Source organism: Acanthaster planci, linkage group LG06 (assembly GCF_054643075.1).
Source record: "Acanthaster planci isolate LZ-2023a linkage group LG06, COTS_SCS, whole genome shotgun sequence".
Taxonomy (NCBI): Eukaryota; Metazoa; Echinodermata; class Asteroidea; order Valvatida; family Acanthasteridae; genus Acanthaster; species Acanthaster planci.
The window spans coordinates 4110851-4129570 of record NC_141782.1 but is presented as its reverse complement, the minus strand read 5'-3'; the positions used below and the strand labels follow the sequence as shown (position 1 = coordinate 4129570).

Here is an 18720-nt window from a genome sequence, read left to right as displayed (position 1 = left end):
GCAGTAATACCAACTTGACCTTCAAACATTGGACCTTTCGCGCAGAACCTACGCACGTGATACCTCCAAACGACAAGTCACTGACTTGGCATAACCTTTGTTTTCAATTTATTACTATATTAGCATTTAGCAAATATATGAATGACAAAACAAATACTGAGCGTGCTCCGCGTCAAACGCTCCACTGATCTCCATTTTAAACGCGCGCCTTTGCGGTGAGTACCATAAAAACACGCCCTCTTTTGTTCCGCTCGGAGCGGATAACAACCCTTCTTTCTAGTTTGTCATCGTCTTCCTGCTTCTTCCTGGTGCCAGCTTGCTTCTTCCCACAGGGCCTGTTCTGGAGGCGAACAGAGATAAATTAAAGCACTCGATCTATGCATGTGATACCAGCTCGCCTTTTATAGATTTTTCGGCCGGGCTAAAAACTGCACGTGTATGCTGATAGGCTAAAAGTGTGCGTCGCATGCATGCGAATGAATTCATCCCACTGACATGCATTAATAAAGTTAAAATTACATCGTGTGAGTAAAATGTCAGGCACACATAAACAATTGGCAAATTCAATGGCACTGTCCATGTACGTGTAATATGTACAACGTTTACGTATGTACGTTGTACAAGTTGCATAAGAATCTAAAAGAAAAAACACTTTAAACAGCATTAGTGTTAAAATGGAGGCTTCTACACATTAGGATGAACTTATTCTGTAAACAGTTGGCATTTTTGGTAAGTTTATGTAGCTAACAATGTTTAACACCCCCAATGAAAAATCACCAAATTTACACAAGTTCCACTTCCTGTAAAATACACAGAAACGATTACTGTCAACTTGGGAAGAATAAAGAAAAGTGCATTTGTGTAACAATGCTATGCTCAGGCACGCAACTAAAACAAGTAGGCTTCTTTTTATGCACAACTAGTAACTACGCCTCACACACAACGCGCTAATTTCCTATTGGTCGCTCATGACCTGGGGTCACGAAGCTTTCTCACCCCGGTTACGGTGTACCATATTTAGCCCGGCCATGCCCTTTTGTCCCTGAAAAACAAACTTTACAATAACAAACTTGAAGTGCAGTGCAATTTATGGTTATAGGTCGAAGCCGTTTCCCTACAAACGTTTGTACTCATATTTATATTATATACGACTTTTGCACCTGTCTCTCTTCCGATGAACGTCCAAACAAACACGAAAACGAAATATGGATGGTCATGTATTACGTCCATGTACAGCTATATAAAACTAGCGCGCTAACTTCTTATTCTCCGCGCGGAGAAAATTTGACGCCATCTTGGGCACAGACATTTGAAATCTATGTCCTTGCTTGTATAACATTCAATATCATATAGAATTGATATCGAATTATGTATTCTAAATGTAACGCTCAATTACAACATAAGCGAATGTCAGCGCGTCTTTTGAATAAGGCGCACACAGAGCCCCTGCTTATCCATTGCTGATTATTTAAAACGAATGTTTCCCTAACATTCGAGCAAGTTTGTCCGATTTTGTATGCATGTCTTTTAATCGCTTTCTTTCGATGAATAAGTTCCGCTAAATTAAGAAGTCGTTCCCTCGATCCAGTCAGTGTTAAGTGAGTTGACGGCTCTGGAGCGGCTACTGTCGTGCGCATGGGGACAGATAAATTGCGATTAAAAAAAGTCCCGGCAAAATTCATGTGCAGCACATACGCGCACGCGTTTGTGTTTCTTGGAGCAGAGCAAATGAAACGCTCATTTGCTGGTTGGGCGTTCAGGTTGTTTAAGTATCGGCTTTGTTGAGGCACAGTTTTAGAATACAGATGCAGATATGCAAATACAGTGCAAAAGCCGTGCAAAATGTTGAGTTTTCCATAGATTTGTGCGCAAAGATGAATGCACCCACCAGGCATCCCTTTGTACATGAGTCAGCACTCTAGTTTTTATATTCAGATTTATGATTACATCATACTGGACACCAACCTGTGCGCACACCTTTTCTCATGATGTGTGGTTTACGTGCGCTACATCTGACTTGAAGTAATGAAAAATAAAAGTTGGATTTATTTTTCTTATTTCCTTGTTTGTTATTGACACAGTGTGACAAGGCATTTCGTGAGCAAATAAAGAAGCTAAAAAGGAAGAATGGTCTGAGAAGTACATGAGGCAAAATGGACCTAAATTCACGCGAGAATAATACCATAGTGGCATTGGAACTGTGGCATAAAATAGGCCTAGAGCTAAGTTCCAGGTTAGTCATCACCAGAATTTCGGTTAAGATCTAAATCAGTGTCAGGTTGTGTCATTGTTAAACTTATGTCTTTCGTTGACTCTTTGTCGTTTTGCCATGCGGTGCTGGTAGGGTCGGCTGCAAAGGCAGGATTTTCGAATCCTCCCTCGTTGGTTGCATCCTCGTTGCAGCAATCCATATCCAATGTGCATTCAGCAGACTGCGGAGCCGAGTCGTGGGTTTGTTGATTGACACAGTGGGAGGCATATTTCGGTGCATTCGAAGTAGCATGGTCAGCTGAGGAACTGATTGTCAAATCGATCCCATTTTGCTGGCAGTCCTTGTCTGACTCCGCTACCACTGACCCAGTAGATTGTGTGTATTTGGTTCCTGCTGCCTCTGTCGTGCTTCCTTCAATGGCGGCAATAGCCAAAGAACCAGATAAAGGGTTAAAAAAGCCATTTTGGTATGAATTGCTTCTAGGCTTGCGTCGAAAGAGCGCTTTCTTTTTCAGCTGATGTCCGACAACTTCTTTCGTACTTTGACTGTGTGTCATAGTGTCATTACCCAACATTTCAGATGAAGGACAAATGTTCACGGGGGGATTGACTGTCCCGAGATCAGCATTATGGGAACCACTCAATTTCGAACTGGGCTGATCAGAATTTAGATTAGGCATCTTCTTAAGGCTGATATTTCTTGGCAACTTGGCCCAAAACCGAGCTTTAGGAAGATGGCGTTTTTTGTGAGCTTTCTTGAGACAGTACCCAACAGTCGCGAGCAGCCCGGCAACGAGCAATATGGCACCGCCCGTGAAGAATGCAACATCGTAGCTCTCCGTGTTGTCATAAATCAAACCTGAAGAATGAAACAAAAGGAACAAACTTTTCAGCCCGACGACAGTCTTTTAATTCTGTCCGCACATTTTTAGAGATCGTACAGAGTTGCAAATCCAGTCCACACCACCCCGTTTTTTATACGCTCCAGCATAAAGTCATGAAGCTTGTGACTAAAATCAAAATACATGTAAGTGAAGGGAACTAAAATTAACAAGTATGGTAATATTAATTTTAATTCAAAATTGGAATTTCTAAGTCTACTGAGTATAAGAATACTTGAGCAGCAGAGGACTTGAGCAGCAGAGCTTCTCCACGACAAAATGCTTTTCCGATTTTGAACAGTTTCATTGAACCCCCTTATTCAAAGTTCTCCGCGAGACCCACAGGCATCATCAGCACTTTTCTCCAGAAAGGGGTTTAACTTTTTATCCCTACTAAACTCAAAATGCATTGACAAGGTTTTCTAAGCAAATTGATGATTTTCATTCCCATTCGTCCCTTTTCTAGGTTGCTCTTTCTTTTCTTGATAAGTGTGCGGAATAGGACGTTAGTGGCCCAGGAATGCAAACGTTACTTTTTGAGACAATCTGTTTGAATGTCTTTGGGCTCCCATTTGTAAATAAAAACACACAAGTTTGAATATTGCATTGATAAAGTTTTTTATGAATAAAATGATATTGTGCATTTTTATGGATAAAAAACCTTGACTTTTAACAGTAGGCTAATTCATGTGTTATACTAACACCCTCTAGCTGGGAACTCCTCATGCTTAAAATATGCGATTAGGCAACATGTAAACTCCTAACGACCCTCTGCCTGAGATGCACTTTGACTGCCACCACACTTCAGTGGGACGCTGTAGCGCATTTGTGTTACATTACAATTACTTGCTAACGTCCTTATTCCGGCAAAAATAATAAAAACCATCTTCTACGTTTTCAATTCTATTAATTACGTCAGAATGACGTGGCCCCTTGACTCAATATACCAATACAAATATTTCAATATCCTATCAATTTCCCTTAAAACCCTCAATTTGACCTTTTTGACCCATTTTTCACCCTAAAGACCTTCTTCCAGGCACCTGACAGTTCCCCCTGTTTATAGTTTTAATTTTGTCCGGGGGGGTAGCGCCTCCCTTGCCCCCCCCCCGACGCCCATGGTGGGACGTGATTGGGAATTCAGCTCGATTACTACTGCCCCTAATGATGTGTGGATTTACATGGGGACGTGGAAAATGAATTAACTACAGCCAGAATCATTAATCCGACATGAGTTCTGCAAATGGTACCACCAATAACTCACTTGTTTTCATTACTTTGTCAAATTACATCTTCTGATTTAAAATTTATATCAGAGATCACCTTGAACTCCGTTTTCTGCTTAATGTGATCAACGCAAAGGGCGCATATATGTCATTGCTAAAGGTGCCACAAGAAGCTTGAAATTCAGCATCTTGTTGCATCAAGTATTTGTTTCGTAAATGTTATGAACAGTGACTGATGTTTTCAGTGATTAGTTACCGCATTAAAGCTTTAACATTCAACGATTTATGAGGCACTGTCCTTAAAAATGCTGTTTTAATGTTTGTTTAGGTTTGTTGTTTATTTATAGTCTTTTGTAAACCTGATAGTTTTATTAGTTCTAGAACTGCTGTCAATGAAAGCCCTACGTTTAGACTTTTATTAGATAAACGATGAAACGGTGGATTGACAAATAAAAAAAAGCTAATTTAATCAACGGGTTTACCAATAAAGCCACAATCATGTACTCTGGACCCATGCATACTATATACAACCGCGCACACACACACATGTACAAGTACTCGAGCTGTAATTTGGATAATCAGATATCACGGTTGGCCGCATCAAAATCAAACTCCTCTAATCAAGGAAAACTGCCTCAGTAACATCAAGAACTGCATTTTGCGTTGGATAATTGCAAGGATGAGAATTTGGATTGAGGAGTGGTCAAAAAACTTCTGCCTTAAAGACGTTTTGATAGTTGCTCATTGATTAACAGCCCTTTGCAACATCTTGAAAGAAGTGGTACCGTAAGATCAACATCGAACGATATTTCCCGATAACCTCGCGGTCTCCACTTTCGAAAAAAAGGCGTAACTAGGCAAATTTCCACTTCGCCGTCGTGCCATCGCGTCCTGTAGTTGCGTCACTTGAAGGGAGGCTAGAGAGAACTAGAGAGAAATATGTGTCGTAAATAGTACACCATATGATACTGAGGCTGCGCAGCGTTACTTGCTTCGCGCCCTCTTGTGTCCACTTATTAATGCAATTTCAGAAATCCCGACTTTACGAATCTACCAGCCATTTGTACATAGCGAATCAGCTCATCTACCAAAACACTAGTAGCAGTCAACCAAATTGCCGGACTTGTTTTATATTGTCCATACCCCCATTATGATGAACAAGTCTGCGAGTCTGACTACTTGGTTGGTGGAAGTTCCAAGTCTGACTATTTTGATTGGTGGAAATTCTGTATACATTATGCAAGATCAAGTCGCCATATGCAATTATGCAAAACTACATTTCACCGACGAGGGGTCTGGTTGGCGTATCCGTCAAGTCGGACTTACCGACCGGTGACGTATGACGCCGGATAACGCGGAAAGGCTATCACATGAGGGCGCCTTATAAGGCGTTATGCGGCCGAGCGCGACGACGCTTGTACTGTTCAGAGTGAAGGAGTGGCTGCCTGGGGAAGAGAAACGTGAGTCCGACTTGATTCAAGTCTAGCATCTGGTTAGTTACCCAAGGCGTTGTGTGTTTTTTGGGTTTTGTTTTTTAACTGTTTCGGCAACTTTGCCGAAACAGTTGTTGTTTTTCTGATTATTTTTTTTCTTTTTAGCTGTTTCGGCAACTTTGCCGAAACAGGTATTGTTCTTCTGATTATTTTTCGGCAACTTTGCCGAAACAGGTATTGTTCTTCTGATTATTTTTCAGCAACTTTGCCGAAACAGGTATTGTTTTTCTGATTATTTTTTTTTCTTTTTTTTTTCTTTTTCAACTCAATTCCTTCCACCAGTCGACTTTGGCAGTTTACTAAATCTGATCGACTTCAAACTTGGCAGACCTTTGAGCCATCATCCAAGTGATAACTTAAGTAGTTGATTTATTATTGATTTTATAAAAAATAATTTTTCCTTATAGACTTTGTACACAGATTGCACACAGTTTTCGGACTGTCCTTTATCAGGTTATGAGGGCGCTATTGCAGAATAACGGTGACACCTCCCTGGGCTTTCAATTTTCAACAAACTGTCCTATATTGAACCATGGATGGCGTTGCTGCACAACATAGGGTTTGTACACACATTGTCCAGCATAATGTGTGAGCAGTCCTCAACTTCGACTGAGAATTACTGACAGAACAAAGAAGAAATCAGACTAAATTTTCCCTTCCGTTCGATCGCAAATAAACCCAAGTGTGCAAATATTAAATATTTCATAAGTTTTTCCCAGTTTAGACAAAAATCACGTGACATGAAACTAAAGGAGCAGTTTTCCTGCACACGTGTTTCTAGCCCATTTACTTTGTACGTTTTTGAGCGACAAATTTGGTAACTTTGCAGTGTTTGATCCTTCCCAAAGTGATAGCCAACAAAGACCCTGATGCAAGATTTATTGCAAAGGGATGACGTCATGATGACATCATCACCTTATTTGATATTCATTTTTGAATATTTAATTTTCCCCATAGGTTGTGTACACGTTTTTCTACTTAATACAAGTGAACAAGTAGTCTTTAACTTCGGTGCAAGATTACTATAAGAACGAAGGAGAAATCGGGTACTTTACGCTCTGTTATTTTATATGACATATGAGTCCTAATATGAAGTAATATTTCATAAAAATTGTTCAGTTTAAGCGCAAATCACGTGACATGAACTTAAAGGAGCAGTGTTTCTGCAAACAAGTTTATAGCCCATTGACTTTGTACACGTTTTACAGCGACAATTTTGGTAACTTTGCAGTGTTTGATCGTTCCCAAAGTAATAGCCAACAAAGACCTTGATGCACGATTAAATGCAAAGGGATGACGTCACGATGACGTCGTTCTCTTAGTTTATATTCATTTTTCAATATTTTATATTTGCCCATACGTTTTGTACACGTTTTTCTACTTAACACAAGTGAACAAGTAGTCTTTAACTTTGGCGCAAGATTACTATCAGAACGAAAGAGAAATCGGGTACTTTATGTTATGGGTTCTAAGGCTTAACAAAATAAGGACACTCCACAACGACTGCGATGTCTGCCATGTCTATATTGTGCCTGTCTTCCACATCACATTTGAACAGAGGAGGGCGCTATAACTCTTTCCTAGACATCTCCCTCCTTTTTTTTTCAAACATGAACAATTAACAAACTTGGTAAAGCTTACCTTGAACAACTTGCACAAAAGAGAAACAAAAAAAATCATCTTTCTTCGTAAACTTGACTTTCTAAAAAAGAAATAGAACTTTGGAAAAGAAAGAATCTTTAGTCTCCAGACACCTGTAATGATAATAAAGTTAAGTGAACCGCTTTTACTTGGATTAAAACCAAAGGCTTCCACATTTTGATGTAAATTTTAAAATGCCTGATTTGACTTAACTGTTATTATGATGCACCTAAGTGTAAGTTTGTATGAGAATGAGAGGTATGGAAATTAAACCAGGTTAAACATTAAAATTGTCCTCTGAAAAACTGAATCACAATGGAAGTGTCCTTTTGTGTGCAATCACTCCTTGTTTGGTGAAAATCTGCATGACAGAATTTAGAGTTCATTGTCACATTCAAACTACAAAATCCTTGAATCTAGATGGTGGTTTGATGTTGGATCGAGTTCGCGTGGACTTCAAAGAGATCTGTTGGCTGCTTGGTGGATTTGTCTTGGGTCGGTCTGGATCCGTGGTCGTTTTCACTGGCTTAGCTGGTTCAGATAGGACTGTTGGTTTATCTGATGGTGGGGTTGAGGTAGAGACGGAGTCTGGCTGGACTGGGGTTGTCGCAGAAGAACTTTTCTCCGACTGTTGAGTTGATGCCCGCAAGTGCTTTCTGTTACGTCTAAGCACTTGTCCACTGTCTAGCTCGATGAGATAGGAACGGGAACCGTAACTGGCAACACATTTTCCAGGTTGCCATGATGTGGTCTTGCTGGTTGGCTGAATTCTGACTGGTTGTCCAATCTGCAGTTCCGGTAGTGGCTTTGCAGATTTATCATATTGTTGTTTGGCCTTCTGCTTTCGAAGTTGGATATTGTCTGGCACACCTTGGACGATGTTTGGTTTCAGATATGCTTCAGGTGTTGGCAACAGTGTTCTCGCCCGTTTAGACATCAATTTCTGCACTGGACTGCTGCCACTGGAATCAGGTGTGTTACGCCAATCTAGAATTGCAAGATGAAGATCTTCTTTAGCTTTGGTCACTTTCTTGATGATGTTCTTGGCAATCTTCACTGCTGACTCTGCTTTGCCATTACTCTGACTGTGGTAGGGAGAAGACGTAACATGCTCAAACTCCCATTCTCTGCTGAATTCCCCATAATCCACAGCAATGAACTGAGGCCCGTTGTCAGTAATTACCTTGCTGGGTATACCGAATCGTGAGAAATGCTTCTTGGTGCACTCGACTATGGTTTCTGATCTGGTGTCATCAAGCTTGTCTAACTCCCAGTAATCGCTGTAGTGGTCAACTGTAATCAGGTAATCAGCATGCCTGTAGTGGAAGAGATCTTGACTGACTACGCTCCATGCCCGATTGGGAATTTCATATGACATCATCGGCTCTTTCTGTTGCTTGTTCATGAACTCATTACAAGGCTGGCACTGGTTGACCCTGTCTTTGATCTGACTTGCCATCCCTGGCCAGTATAGCACTTCTCTGGCTCTTCGTAGGCACGCTTCTACACCCAGATGGCTTGAATGGATTCTGGTAAGCATCATGCTGTGCATAGACTTGGGTACAATGACCCTCATCCCTTTGTAGAGAACACCATCCTGAACGGTGATTTCTTCTCTGAAACCAAAGTACTCACGAATGCATATGGGTACTGTGGCGGGCATCCCCGGGCCTACCCTGAGTTGATGGGATCAAACCAAGCACTATTAGTGGCAGAGTCAATCTTCCCAACCTAAGGCTTTTCCCCAGACGAGAGACCACACAGAGCGACCTCCAGGCAAAGGGTGCGGGACCGTTTTGGAGGAAATATACCGCCGATTGTGACCGAGTGTTAATTAGTCTCTGTTGAATTACACAATCAACCTGTAAAGAAAGTAATCCTTGACGGAAGAACTGTTGGTACAGGACGTTCAATTTATTCAACAATAATCAAGACAAATCAACAAATGAAATGTACAGTGAAGTGATTGGGAGATTGGTTTGGTTGCCTGTGTAATTACGTAATTGGATTGAGCACTAATTTAGCGTAGGGCCCCAGCAGCAATGCGCCAATGCATCAACTATGCACCACGCGCATCAGCCATTCACTGTGCACCAACCACACACAGCGCACCTACAAAGTCACACTGCGTCAGCAATGCACCACTGCATAAGCAACGCACCTCTGTGTAAACAATGCACACCGCTGTGTAAACCATGCACACACTACATGCACTGCATCAACAATGCACACCGCGTCAGCAACGTACAACTTGTACAACTTCGTACGAACTTCACCTACCGTGCATGCGAGCCAGCGTCAGCAACGTACAGCTCTCACAGCTTTGTACTTGCAACGCGTCAGCTACACACACTAGTCAGCCACGTACAGTCTATACAATCACGTACTTGCAACGCATCAGCACCACGCAACGCTTCGCACAGCGCTGACAATGCCTTAGCTCCGTGCCAACTCACCAACTTCACTCTGCGAAGTCCAACACGCAACCACCTATCATGCGATCGCAACGCTCACTGCGGTAGCACGATCATGTGCACACAGCGCTACGCTATACACGTTACCAAGTCACTAGCCAATCAGGTACGTGTACTGCAACTCATTAATAAAATTAGACTAGCTCTAGTCCTATACACTTTCCGTCACAGTACTTCATTTCTCTGCTCTGGCCATCCGTCCAGAACTACATTCTTCAATACTTGAAGAACTGAATCAGACTGTGTGGCCTTCTTGATTTGCAGCTGTGTGCTATCTTTCATGCATAAATAGCTGGATTGCTTGATGACTTCAATCTCTGACTGGAGTTGCTCTTCCTGTCTCAGCTGGAACATCTGATATTCTGACAAGCAACTCTTATCTGTGCTCTTCGGGGAAGCCCGGCTTAGCATATCAGCGATATACATCTGGCTTCCTGGCAGGTACTGCACATTCAAGTTGTACTTCTGTAATCTCAGAAGCATACGTTGGAGCCTCTTGGGAGCTTTATGTATTGGCTTTGTGAAGATTGGCACCAACGGCTTATGGTCGGTGTTCACTTTGACCAGCTCTCTGCCATGCAAATACTGGTCAAATCTCTCACACGAGAAGACTATGGCTAGGCACTCTTTCTCTATCTGTGCATAATTCTGCTCTGCAGAGGTGAGGGACCGGGAGGCAAATGCAACTGGTTGCCCATTCTGAAGAAGAGTTGTTCCAAGCCCTTTCTCTGATGCGTCACACTGTATTGTGACTTCTTCCTTCAAGTCGTAGTACCTGAGTATTGGAGCACTGGCTATCATGTCCTTTATCTGCTGAAAGGACTCTTCCTGTTGTGGTTGCCATGTGAAGATTGTACTCTGCTCTGTCAACTTTCTGAGTGGCTCGCTTACATTGGCAAGCCTTGGCAAGTACCGTGATAGGTAGTTGACACATCCTAACAGACGCTGGACTGCTTTCTTGGAGTCTGGTCGCTGCAAGTTTTTTATTGCTTCTACCTTCCTCGGGTCTAGGCGGACTCCTTTTGAGGTCAAAACTTGACCCATGTATGTCACCTCATCCAGTCGTAGTCTAATCTTCTTTCGGCTGAGTTTCAGGTTTGCTTGACGTGCACGGTGCAGCAGTGTCCTCAAATTTCTGTCATGTTCTGCTACATCACAGCCGTACACTAGAATATCATCAGCGATGACTGCTGTGCCAGGCAGCCCCTGCAATATCTCTATCTGTCGTCGCTGGTATTCTTCTGGTGCTGATGCTATTCCACACGGCATTCTCAGATAACGGTATCTGCCGAATGGGGTCCAGAAAGTTGTCAGGAAGGAGCTCTCTTCATCAAGTTTGACTTGATGAAATCCTTCCTTTGCATCTAGGACTGTAAAGACCTTTGCATTAGCGAGAGAGGGCAATATCTCGTCAAGTGTTGGCATCGGGTATTTAGGACGTTTGATAGCTTTATTTATAGCTCTCGTGGATCTAAGCAAACGCGCATTTTGCCCGGTTTCTCAACAACCACTAGGCTACTGATCCATGCTGTAGGCTCGGAAACTTTTGCTATGATGCCTCGTTTCTCTAGCTCACGTATCTTGTCATACAGCTTATCTTTCATGGCAACCGGAACACGACGTGGTGCATTCTGCACCGGTCGCACAGCAGGATCAATGTCGATGTGGTACTCCCCTGCTAGGCATCCTAACCCTTCAAATACATCACTAAACTCAGACACAATGTCAACCTCTGTCAAGGGCACTGTGTCATGCTGCATGCTATTGACTGCACTGTCAACATGTACGCTTATGAGGCCCATCTTTGTACATGTCTGTTGTGACAGTAGGGGAGGCTGACTGGAATCAACTATCTTGAAGTTAAGATTCCTCTGGACACCTTTATAGTGACATGTCAGGTCACATTCTCCTTTGACATTGATGACACTGTCATCGTACAATTTCAATCTGGCTGATGACTTTTTCATGTGAGGCTTTTTTGTCTGCTTGACGTCACACAGGTGTCAAATGACATCACGTTGCAAGTTGCCCCTGTGTCAATCTGGCACTGAATGCTTATCTCGCCAGGCTCTGAACTGAATGTCAGCGGAACCGTAAGCACTTTGTGGCCGCTGCTGATAGCCCGAAGTAGTTGCACACCAAAAATAGACTCGTCTGTATCACTTTCTGATGATACTTCTTGCATTACGTGCAATCTTTTCTGTGTTTCTCTCCATCTGCATACTGACTGGAAGTGGTTCATTTGTCCACACTTTCCACATTTCTTTCCATAGGCAGGACATTTCGTCTTGTCCCACTCATGTGAAGATCCACAGTACTTACAAGATTTCAGTGTCTTGGGCTTCTTGGGGTCTTTAGGCTTTGATTTGTTGGCGCTCTTTGCTTTTGTGCTCTCTCGTTTCTTTACGGCATGCATGGTTTCTGTTTGTGGCACATCAATCTGCTTGAGCTGTTCTTGTGTCAGCTCACTGATTCTGAGGGCTTCAATCGCTCTCTTCAAATCACATTCTTTTTCTCTGAAGAGCCTCGCTCTTGCTGCTTTATCTCTAGTTCCAAGAACAAGCCGGTCTCGGATCATCTCTGTTTCTATGTGACCAAATTTGCATTTCTCTGCTAACTGCCGTAAGCGAATAACATACTGATCTATGGTCTCATTCGGCTGTTACAGTCAGCAGTATGAAACTGATATCTCTCATACAGTACATTTCTGCTTGGTGCAAAATGTGCCTGTAGCTTATCGAGAATTGTTTTGTGGCTTTTCATCTCGTCATCTGTGAGCTGAAGCTGCTTCAGAATATTCTTGCACTCTTTTCCCATCACACTTTTCAGAGTAGCCACTTGGATTGTTTCATCCTTTTTATCTAGTTCTACTGCTTTGCAATAGTCCTCAAAACTTTTTCTGAAAAAGTTCCAGTTATTGGCAAGATCACTCCCTTTACAGTTCATGGCCTCCGGCGGTGGAATTTGATAAGCCGCCATCATGCAAAGTCGTTTGTGTCGTTATTCAATATGCGTGTGTCGAGAATGCATGCACCTACGTAGCAATGCTCATGTACTATCGCACATAACACTGTAATTTCGGAAGTGTTGTTGACTTACCCCCCAAAAAACCTCTCTTGTTCTCGGTTGAAGGCTGGCTACTCCAACACTAAGTTAAGCTCAATCAAGTCTCTGATATTTTCTCAATATACCAGTTCACTTCTGACACCATGTTATGGGTTCTAAGGCTTAACAAAATTAGGACACTCCATATATTGTGCATGTCTTCCACATCACATTTGAATAGAGGAGGGCGCTATAACTCTTTCCTAGACACTTTACACTCTGTTGTTAGCTGGTTCGGCAGTTCAGCCGAACCAGCACTAAGTTAAGCTCAGTCAAGTCTCTGATATTTTCTCAATATACCAGTTCACTTCTGACACCATGTTATGGGTTCTAAGGCTTAACAGCCGAACCAGGTATTGTAATCGTTCTGTTTTTTTTTTTTTTTTTCCTTTTTTTTTTTTTCTTCTTCAGCCAAGTTCTTCTACCCCTACACTTTGGCACCTAGGGAAATCAGAACAATTTCAAACTTGGAGGATGGTTGTGTGATCATCCAAGGACGGTCCTAGAAGAAATTCACAGTGATAACTTAAGTAGGTTTATTTATTATTGATTTTTGAAGAATTAATTTTCCCCCATAGACTTTGTACACAGATTGCACACAGTTTTCGGACTGTCCTATATCAGGCTATGAGGGCGCTATTGCAGAATTTCGGTCACACTTGCCTGGGCTTTCAATTTTCAACAAACTGTCCCATATTGAACCAAGTGTGCAAATATTAAATAATATATATAATAATATTTCATAAATTTTTCCCAGTTTAGACAAAAATCACGTGACATGAAATCAAAGGAGCAGTTTTCCAGCACACGTGTTTCTACCCCATTGACTTTGTACACGTTTTTGAGCGACAATTTTGGTAACTTTGCAGTCTTTGATCGTTCCCAAAGTAATAGCCAACAAAGACCCTGATGCAAGATTTATTGCAAAGGGATCGCGTCAGGATGACATCATCACCTTATTTTATATTCATTTTTGAATATTTAATTTTTCCCCATAGGTTTTGTACACGTTTTTCTACTTAACACAAGTGAACAAGTAGTCTTTAACTTCAGCGCAAGATTACTATAAGAACAAAGGGGAAATCGGGTACTTTACGCTCTGTTATTTTATTTGTAATATGCCTAAGAGTCCGAATATGAAGTAATATATCATAAAAATTGTTCAGTTTAAGTGCATATCACGTGACTTCAACTTAAAGGAGGAGTGTTTCTGCAAACAAGTTTTTTTGCCCGTTGACTTTGTACACGTTTCCAAGGCACAATTCTGAACCCTCAGTCACAAACAGTCCTGAAACAGCTCTGTGTTTGTACCTGTTTACAAACACTTAACAAACACTAAGTATTTTTTTTTTACGAAATTCCCTACTTGGAGCATGTCTATTAAGAAAATTCGACGAAGTTGTGCGACTTTTGCAGGCTGGCTGAGAACAATGGACTTATCTGTGTATTACACGCAGGCCTAATTAAAATCTACATGTAATCCTGTTATAAATGATGTCAATGTGGAAATAAGTGTTGATTACTTAGGTGACATTTACGTCTGAAATTCTCATTAAAGCTACTTAGAGAGTAAAACCAAGTCTTTACCTGCTACTAAGATTCCAGAGAGGGTTCCACACGCCATGAATACTAGCATCACCCCAAGCGCTGCCGTTGCATCAGATGGCTGGACGAGGGAACGAATGACTACCAGGGAGAGTGAACCTGATACCCCCGATGAGGCTCCTATCACAACAGAAAGGATTCCCAAAGGACCGAAGACAACAAAAGCAGGCACTAGTGAAACCGACGCACAGAATACAGCCAAACCCAGTAAGTACGCCATATCAGCACTGATATATCTCTTATCGATGAACCAACCAGGGCCGATGCGGCCTATCAAGCCACCAATTCCCAACATTGATAGCAGAAGGGCAGATTGATCTAAATCAATACCCACTGATTCCGCGCGAGCTACAATGTACGTAATACTGAACTTTCCAAAGCCGTGAAAGAAATACACGACCAACATCAACATAAACCTGAAGTTGTGTACCAGACGTCTGAGCCCGTATGTGTCTAACACGAAGTGCTTCAGCTGGGAAAAACCGAGACAAGCGAAACCGATGGTCGTATTGGGCTTCTTATTAGAGATGACTGAATCGAGGTCGCTCACTTGAGCGAGTCCGTCCTCCTCAATCGCAGCTACAAAAGTGCCTGTGATTTCCTCGACTGGGTGCGCACTGCAGTCGTTAATGAATTCAGCCGTGTTGGTAGCGTCGTCAGCTATGATAATGGCAACACCTGTGTCGTCAGTTTCTTCGTCATCATCGCCTTCACCCAAGGTACTACCTTTCCTGTATCCTGTGACCACACTAGAACCAGAAACGACAGCATTGTCATCAATGTCTACCCCATGTCCCCGTTGGGAGGCGTTTTCGTTTATGCTAATTTGGTCTGTGTTTGCTTGATCTTCCTCCGTCTCTGGCTGAAACTTTTTCCTAGTTACTGGTCTCATCAGTGCCCCTGCTGCAACAATGTGGAGGTTGATTGCCGCTGTGATTAAAATAGATCCCTTCCAGCTATACTGATCGATGAGGTATGTAATCAAAGGGGGGTAAGCCAGTTGACCACAGCTGATCCCAGCCAATGCAATTCCAACAGCAAAGCTGTACCTTTTGTGAAAGTATAGAGCCAACGCTTGCATTGCTGAGACAAACACCATGCTGACGCCAAAAGCTAGAGGTAATAAAACAAAACTTGACATCAACTAAAAAAACTTTAAAAGAAAAAACTGAGCTGCAATCCCAAGATCACCGTATTACAATAACGAGGCTTTAAATCGACTGAGATTGGAACATAATGTGGTGTCAAACTTTACTAAAACAAAAACAATTATCATCTGGAGCCAAGAAAATGTAAAACCTTACTCGCAAAGCATGAATTCCTCTTGCAATTTTTCATGTCAAACTAAAAAGTTTTACATTTTGGTCGACTCGACACCGCAACTGCCACAGGAATACTGTATCAAACTATGAACTGAGAGATCTGTCTGAGGAAATTTACCAAAATGGGGTGAGCACAAAATTCACATCTTACCCGATACTAAATTGACTACAATCAGGTAAGCGATGGATGGAGATAGTGACAACAAGGCTGCTCCTCCCGATGCCATCAGCCCACCCATCATCGTCACGACACGGGGTCCATACCTGTTGCACAGTGCACTTGCTAAGGGACCTTTACCATTGATGACATTCGAGAAAAAACAAGTTCGTTATATCCTGTGTACTTCAAGACAATCCATAAATATTGTAAGAATAGATTTTGAGAATATGAATAACCTTTCGATAAAATGAAGATCCGTCTTCAACAGTTCTTGAGATTATTTAAAGCTACTTTGGAAACGGTCAGCCTTGAGAGGAAAATGACTACTCTAATCAGGTTTGCCGGCATCACTGTATACTTACTGAGAATTCCCCTCCAAAGCGTACTGATGGATATGACTAAGCCTGTGGTCGCAGAACTGGCCTCAAAATAGTCCATCCACACAGGAAGATAAACACTTAAGGACATAGTGAAACCTAGCGCGTTGAAATACACCAGGAAGGCACCGCACAAAACCACCCATGCCCAGCCCGTGTTGGTCTTGGGTTCCGCTGTCTGTTCCGATTCTTCGGTTTGTCCATCCTTGTCGGTACGAGGTACTTCGGCTGTGTGCCCTGACTCCTCGGTTTCGTCCCTCACCGATGAAGGTTGGGCCGTCCCACTACTAGCTCGATGGGAATCCATTTTGGCTATAAACTAAGACAGACGGTTGTGTTTATCCAGAACACTATACTCACTATGCTGTGCGCATTTGAATTAATCGAGGGTTCAGTGCTGATACATCAAGTCAAACGTGTTGAATAATTACATCATTATCATTTGGAAAGATCATTTTACATGCTGCATAGCATGCAGTAATACCAACTTGACCTTCAAACATTGGACTTTTCGCGCAGAACCTACGCACGTGATACCTCCAAATGACAAATCACTGACTTGACATAACCTTTGTTTTCAATTTTACGTGGCGAACTTTATTACTAAATTAGTATTTAGCAAATATATAAATGACGAAACAAATGCAGACAAAACAAATACTGAGGACAAAACAAACAGATATTGGAGACATTTATTGATTGTATCTCTGCAGTACAGAGTATTTAACCTTGTCCACTGTATACAACAACGAACGGCAGGCTCTTCGAGACCTCCATCAAAGAACAGACACCATCATCAAGCAAGCAGATAAGGGTTCGGCTGTAATAGAAAAGTGGGGGGGGCGCTATTACATAAATTAGGTTTACCGACAATTTGATTATCACTATTTCTGTTAAAAATTTAATCCCACTCTCAAATATATCAAATTAGTCTCTAATACAATTAAAGTTCCTAATGATATCGAAGACCTTAAGAAATTCAAAAAGACAAGGGGTCTAAACACTATCCAACTGTCGCATGGCATAATTCTATCTACTCCCTAAAATTCATCCGCAAGAAAACCATAGTTGTACTATCATTTCTAGCAAAACAGCCCGGAGGAAAACATTTTTAATTCATCATCTAAATCACTTTAAGCAGCTATTTTGCAAATCGCTTTCTTACATTAGGACACAATTCATTTTTAATGCAAAATAGACAACATAAATACATCTGCCCTCTTTCACCTAACACACTCCTTGCCTCTCAAGATGTCTTGATAGACCAACATGGCTCATGGCGAAGGAACTACAACACGCACTGCAATTCTAAGCATTCGCACATCACAAACAAAACCCAACTTTCACAGAAACAACCAAGAACTTATTCAACTCATACTCACATAAAAAACTTTCAGTTCAATCATTATCTTCAGATTCAAGGTACAGCCATTGGCACCGTAATGACGGTGCCAATGGGTCAGCTTGAGGCTCAACTCCTTGCCAATTCTCCACACAAACCTCTCTGTTGGTGGAGATAAACATCGACATTTTCTTGCTTTGGCAAGGGAGCCGCTCCCCCTTTGATGCTTTCCTCGAATATTGTACGTCTGCCAATCCAACCATCAAATTCACACACGAGCTTTCGAATTCACACATTGTCTTTCTATGTCTACTTGTAGGAATTGACAACTGATTTTGCATCACAGATACATTGCAAACCAACAGACACCCACCCGTGTTTGTCATTCCATTCCTGCCATTTCTACCAAACTAAGAGTCTCCCCATTCAACCTGGCTTGCCGACTCCACACTTTGCTCAAAATGGCGATTCACAACAGCTCTTTGAAACAACTTTGGAAACATTTTCAACTTTAGAAACGTGATCTCCACTCTTATCAATGAAACGTTCACCAGAGCATGAACAGTTTGCTGTTCGAACGCCCCAAATCCCCACAGCACAAAGAGTGCCAATAGCTGGGTCCCTCTCCGTCTGTTGTAAGCCTACAACCCAATCTCCCACTTATTTCCAACATTCTCCCCCACTTCAACATACTGTACTTCAATCCAAAGCCAGGTTGAAGTCTTACTTTCTACAACCACTTGTGGTGTCCTTTAAAACAGCCAAAGCTAGAAAGGTATGCTTCCTCATCACTTCAAGAAATACAAGAACTGCCGGATTCTTCATATGTTCAACAAAATTATGTCGCGAGTGAACACGCCCACAATGCCACAACGGTTTGCCA

General features: G+C 42.0%; 1 protein-coding gene across 1 annotated transcript; it reads right to left on the bottom strand.

The window, feature by feature from the left end:
- Positions 1-81: 81 nt before the first annotated feature.
- On the bottom strand, positions 82-16939 carry LOC110986110 (monocarboxylate transporter 12-like). The gene is made up of 4 exons (XM_087138258.1): positions 16481-16939; positions 16110-16250; positions 14619-15749; positions 82-3070 (listed from the first exon to the last, which is right to left on the bottom strand). Exons 1-4 carry the CDS (start codon positions 16800-16802, stop codon positions 2235-2237), a joined length of 2430 nt encoding a protein of 809 aa, XP_086994384.1. The 5' UTR covers positions 16803-16939; the 3' UTR covers positions 82-2234.
- Between the last annotated feature and the right edge of the window lie 1781 nt (positions 16940-18720).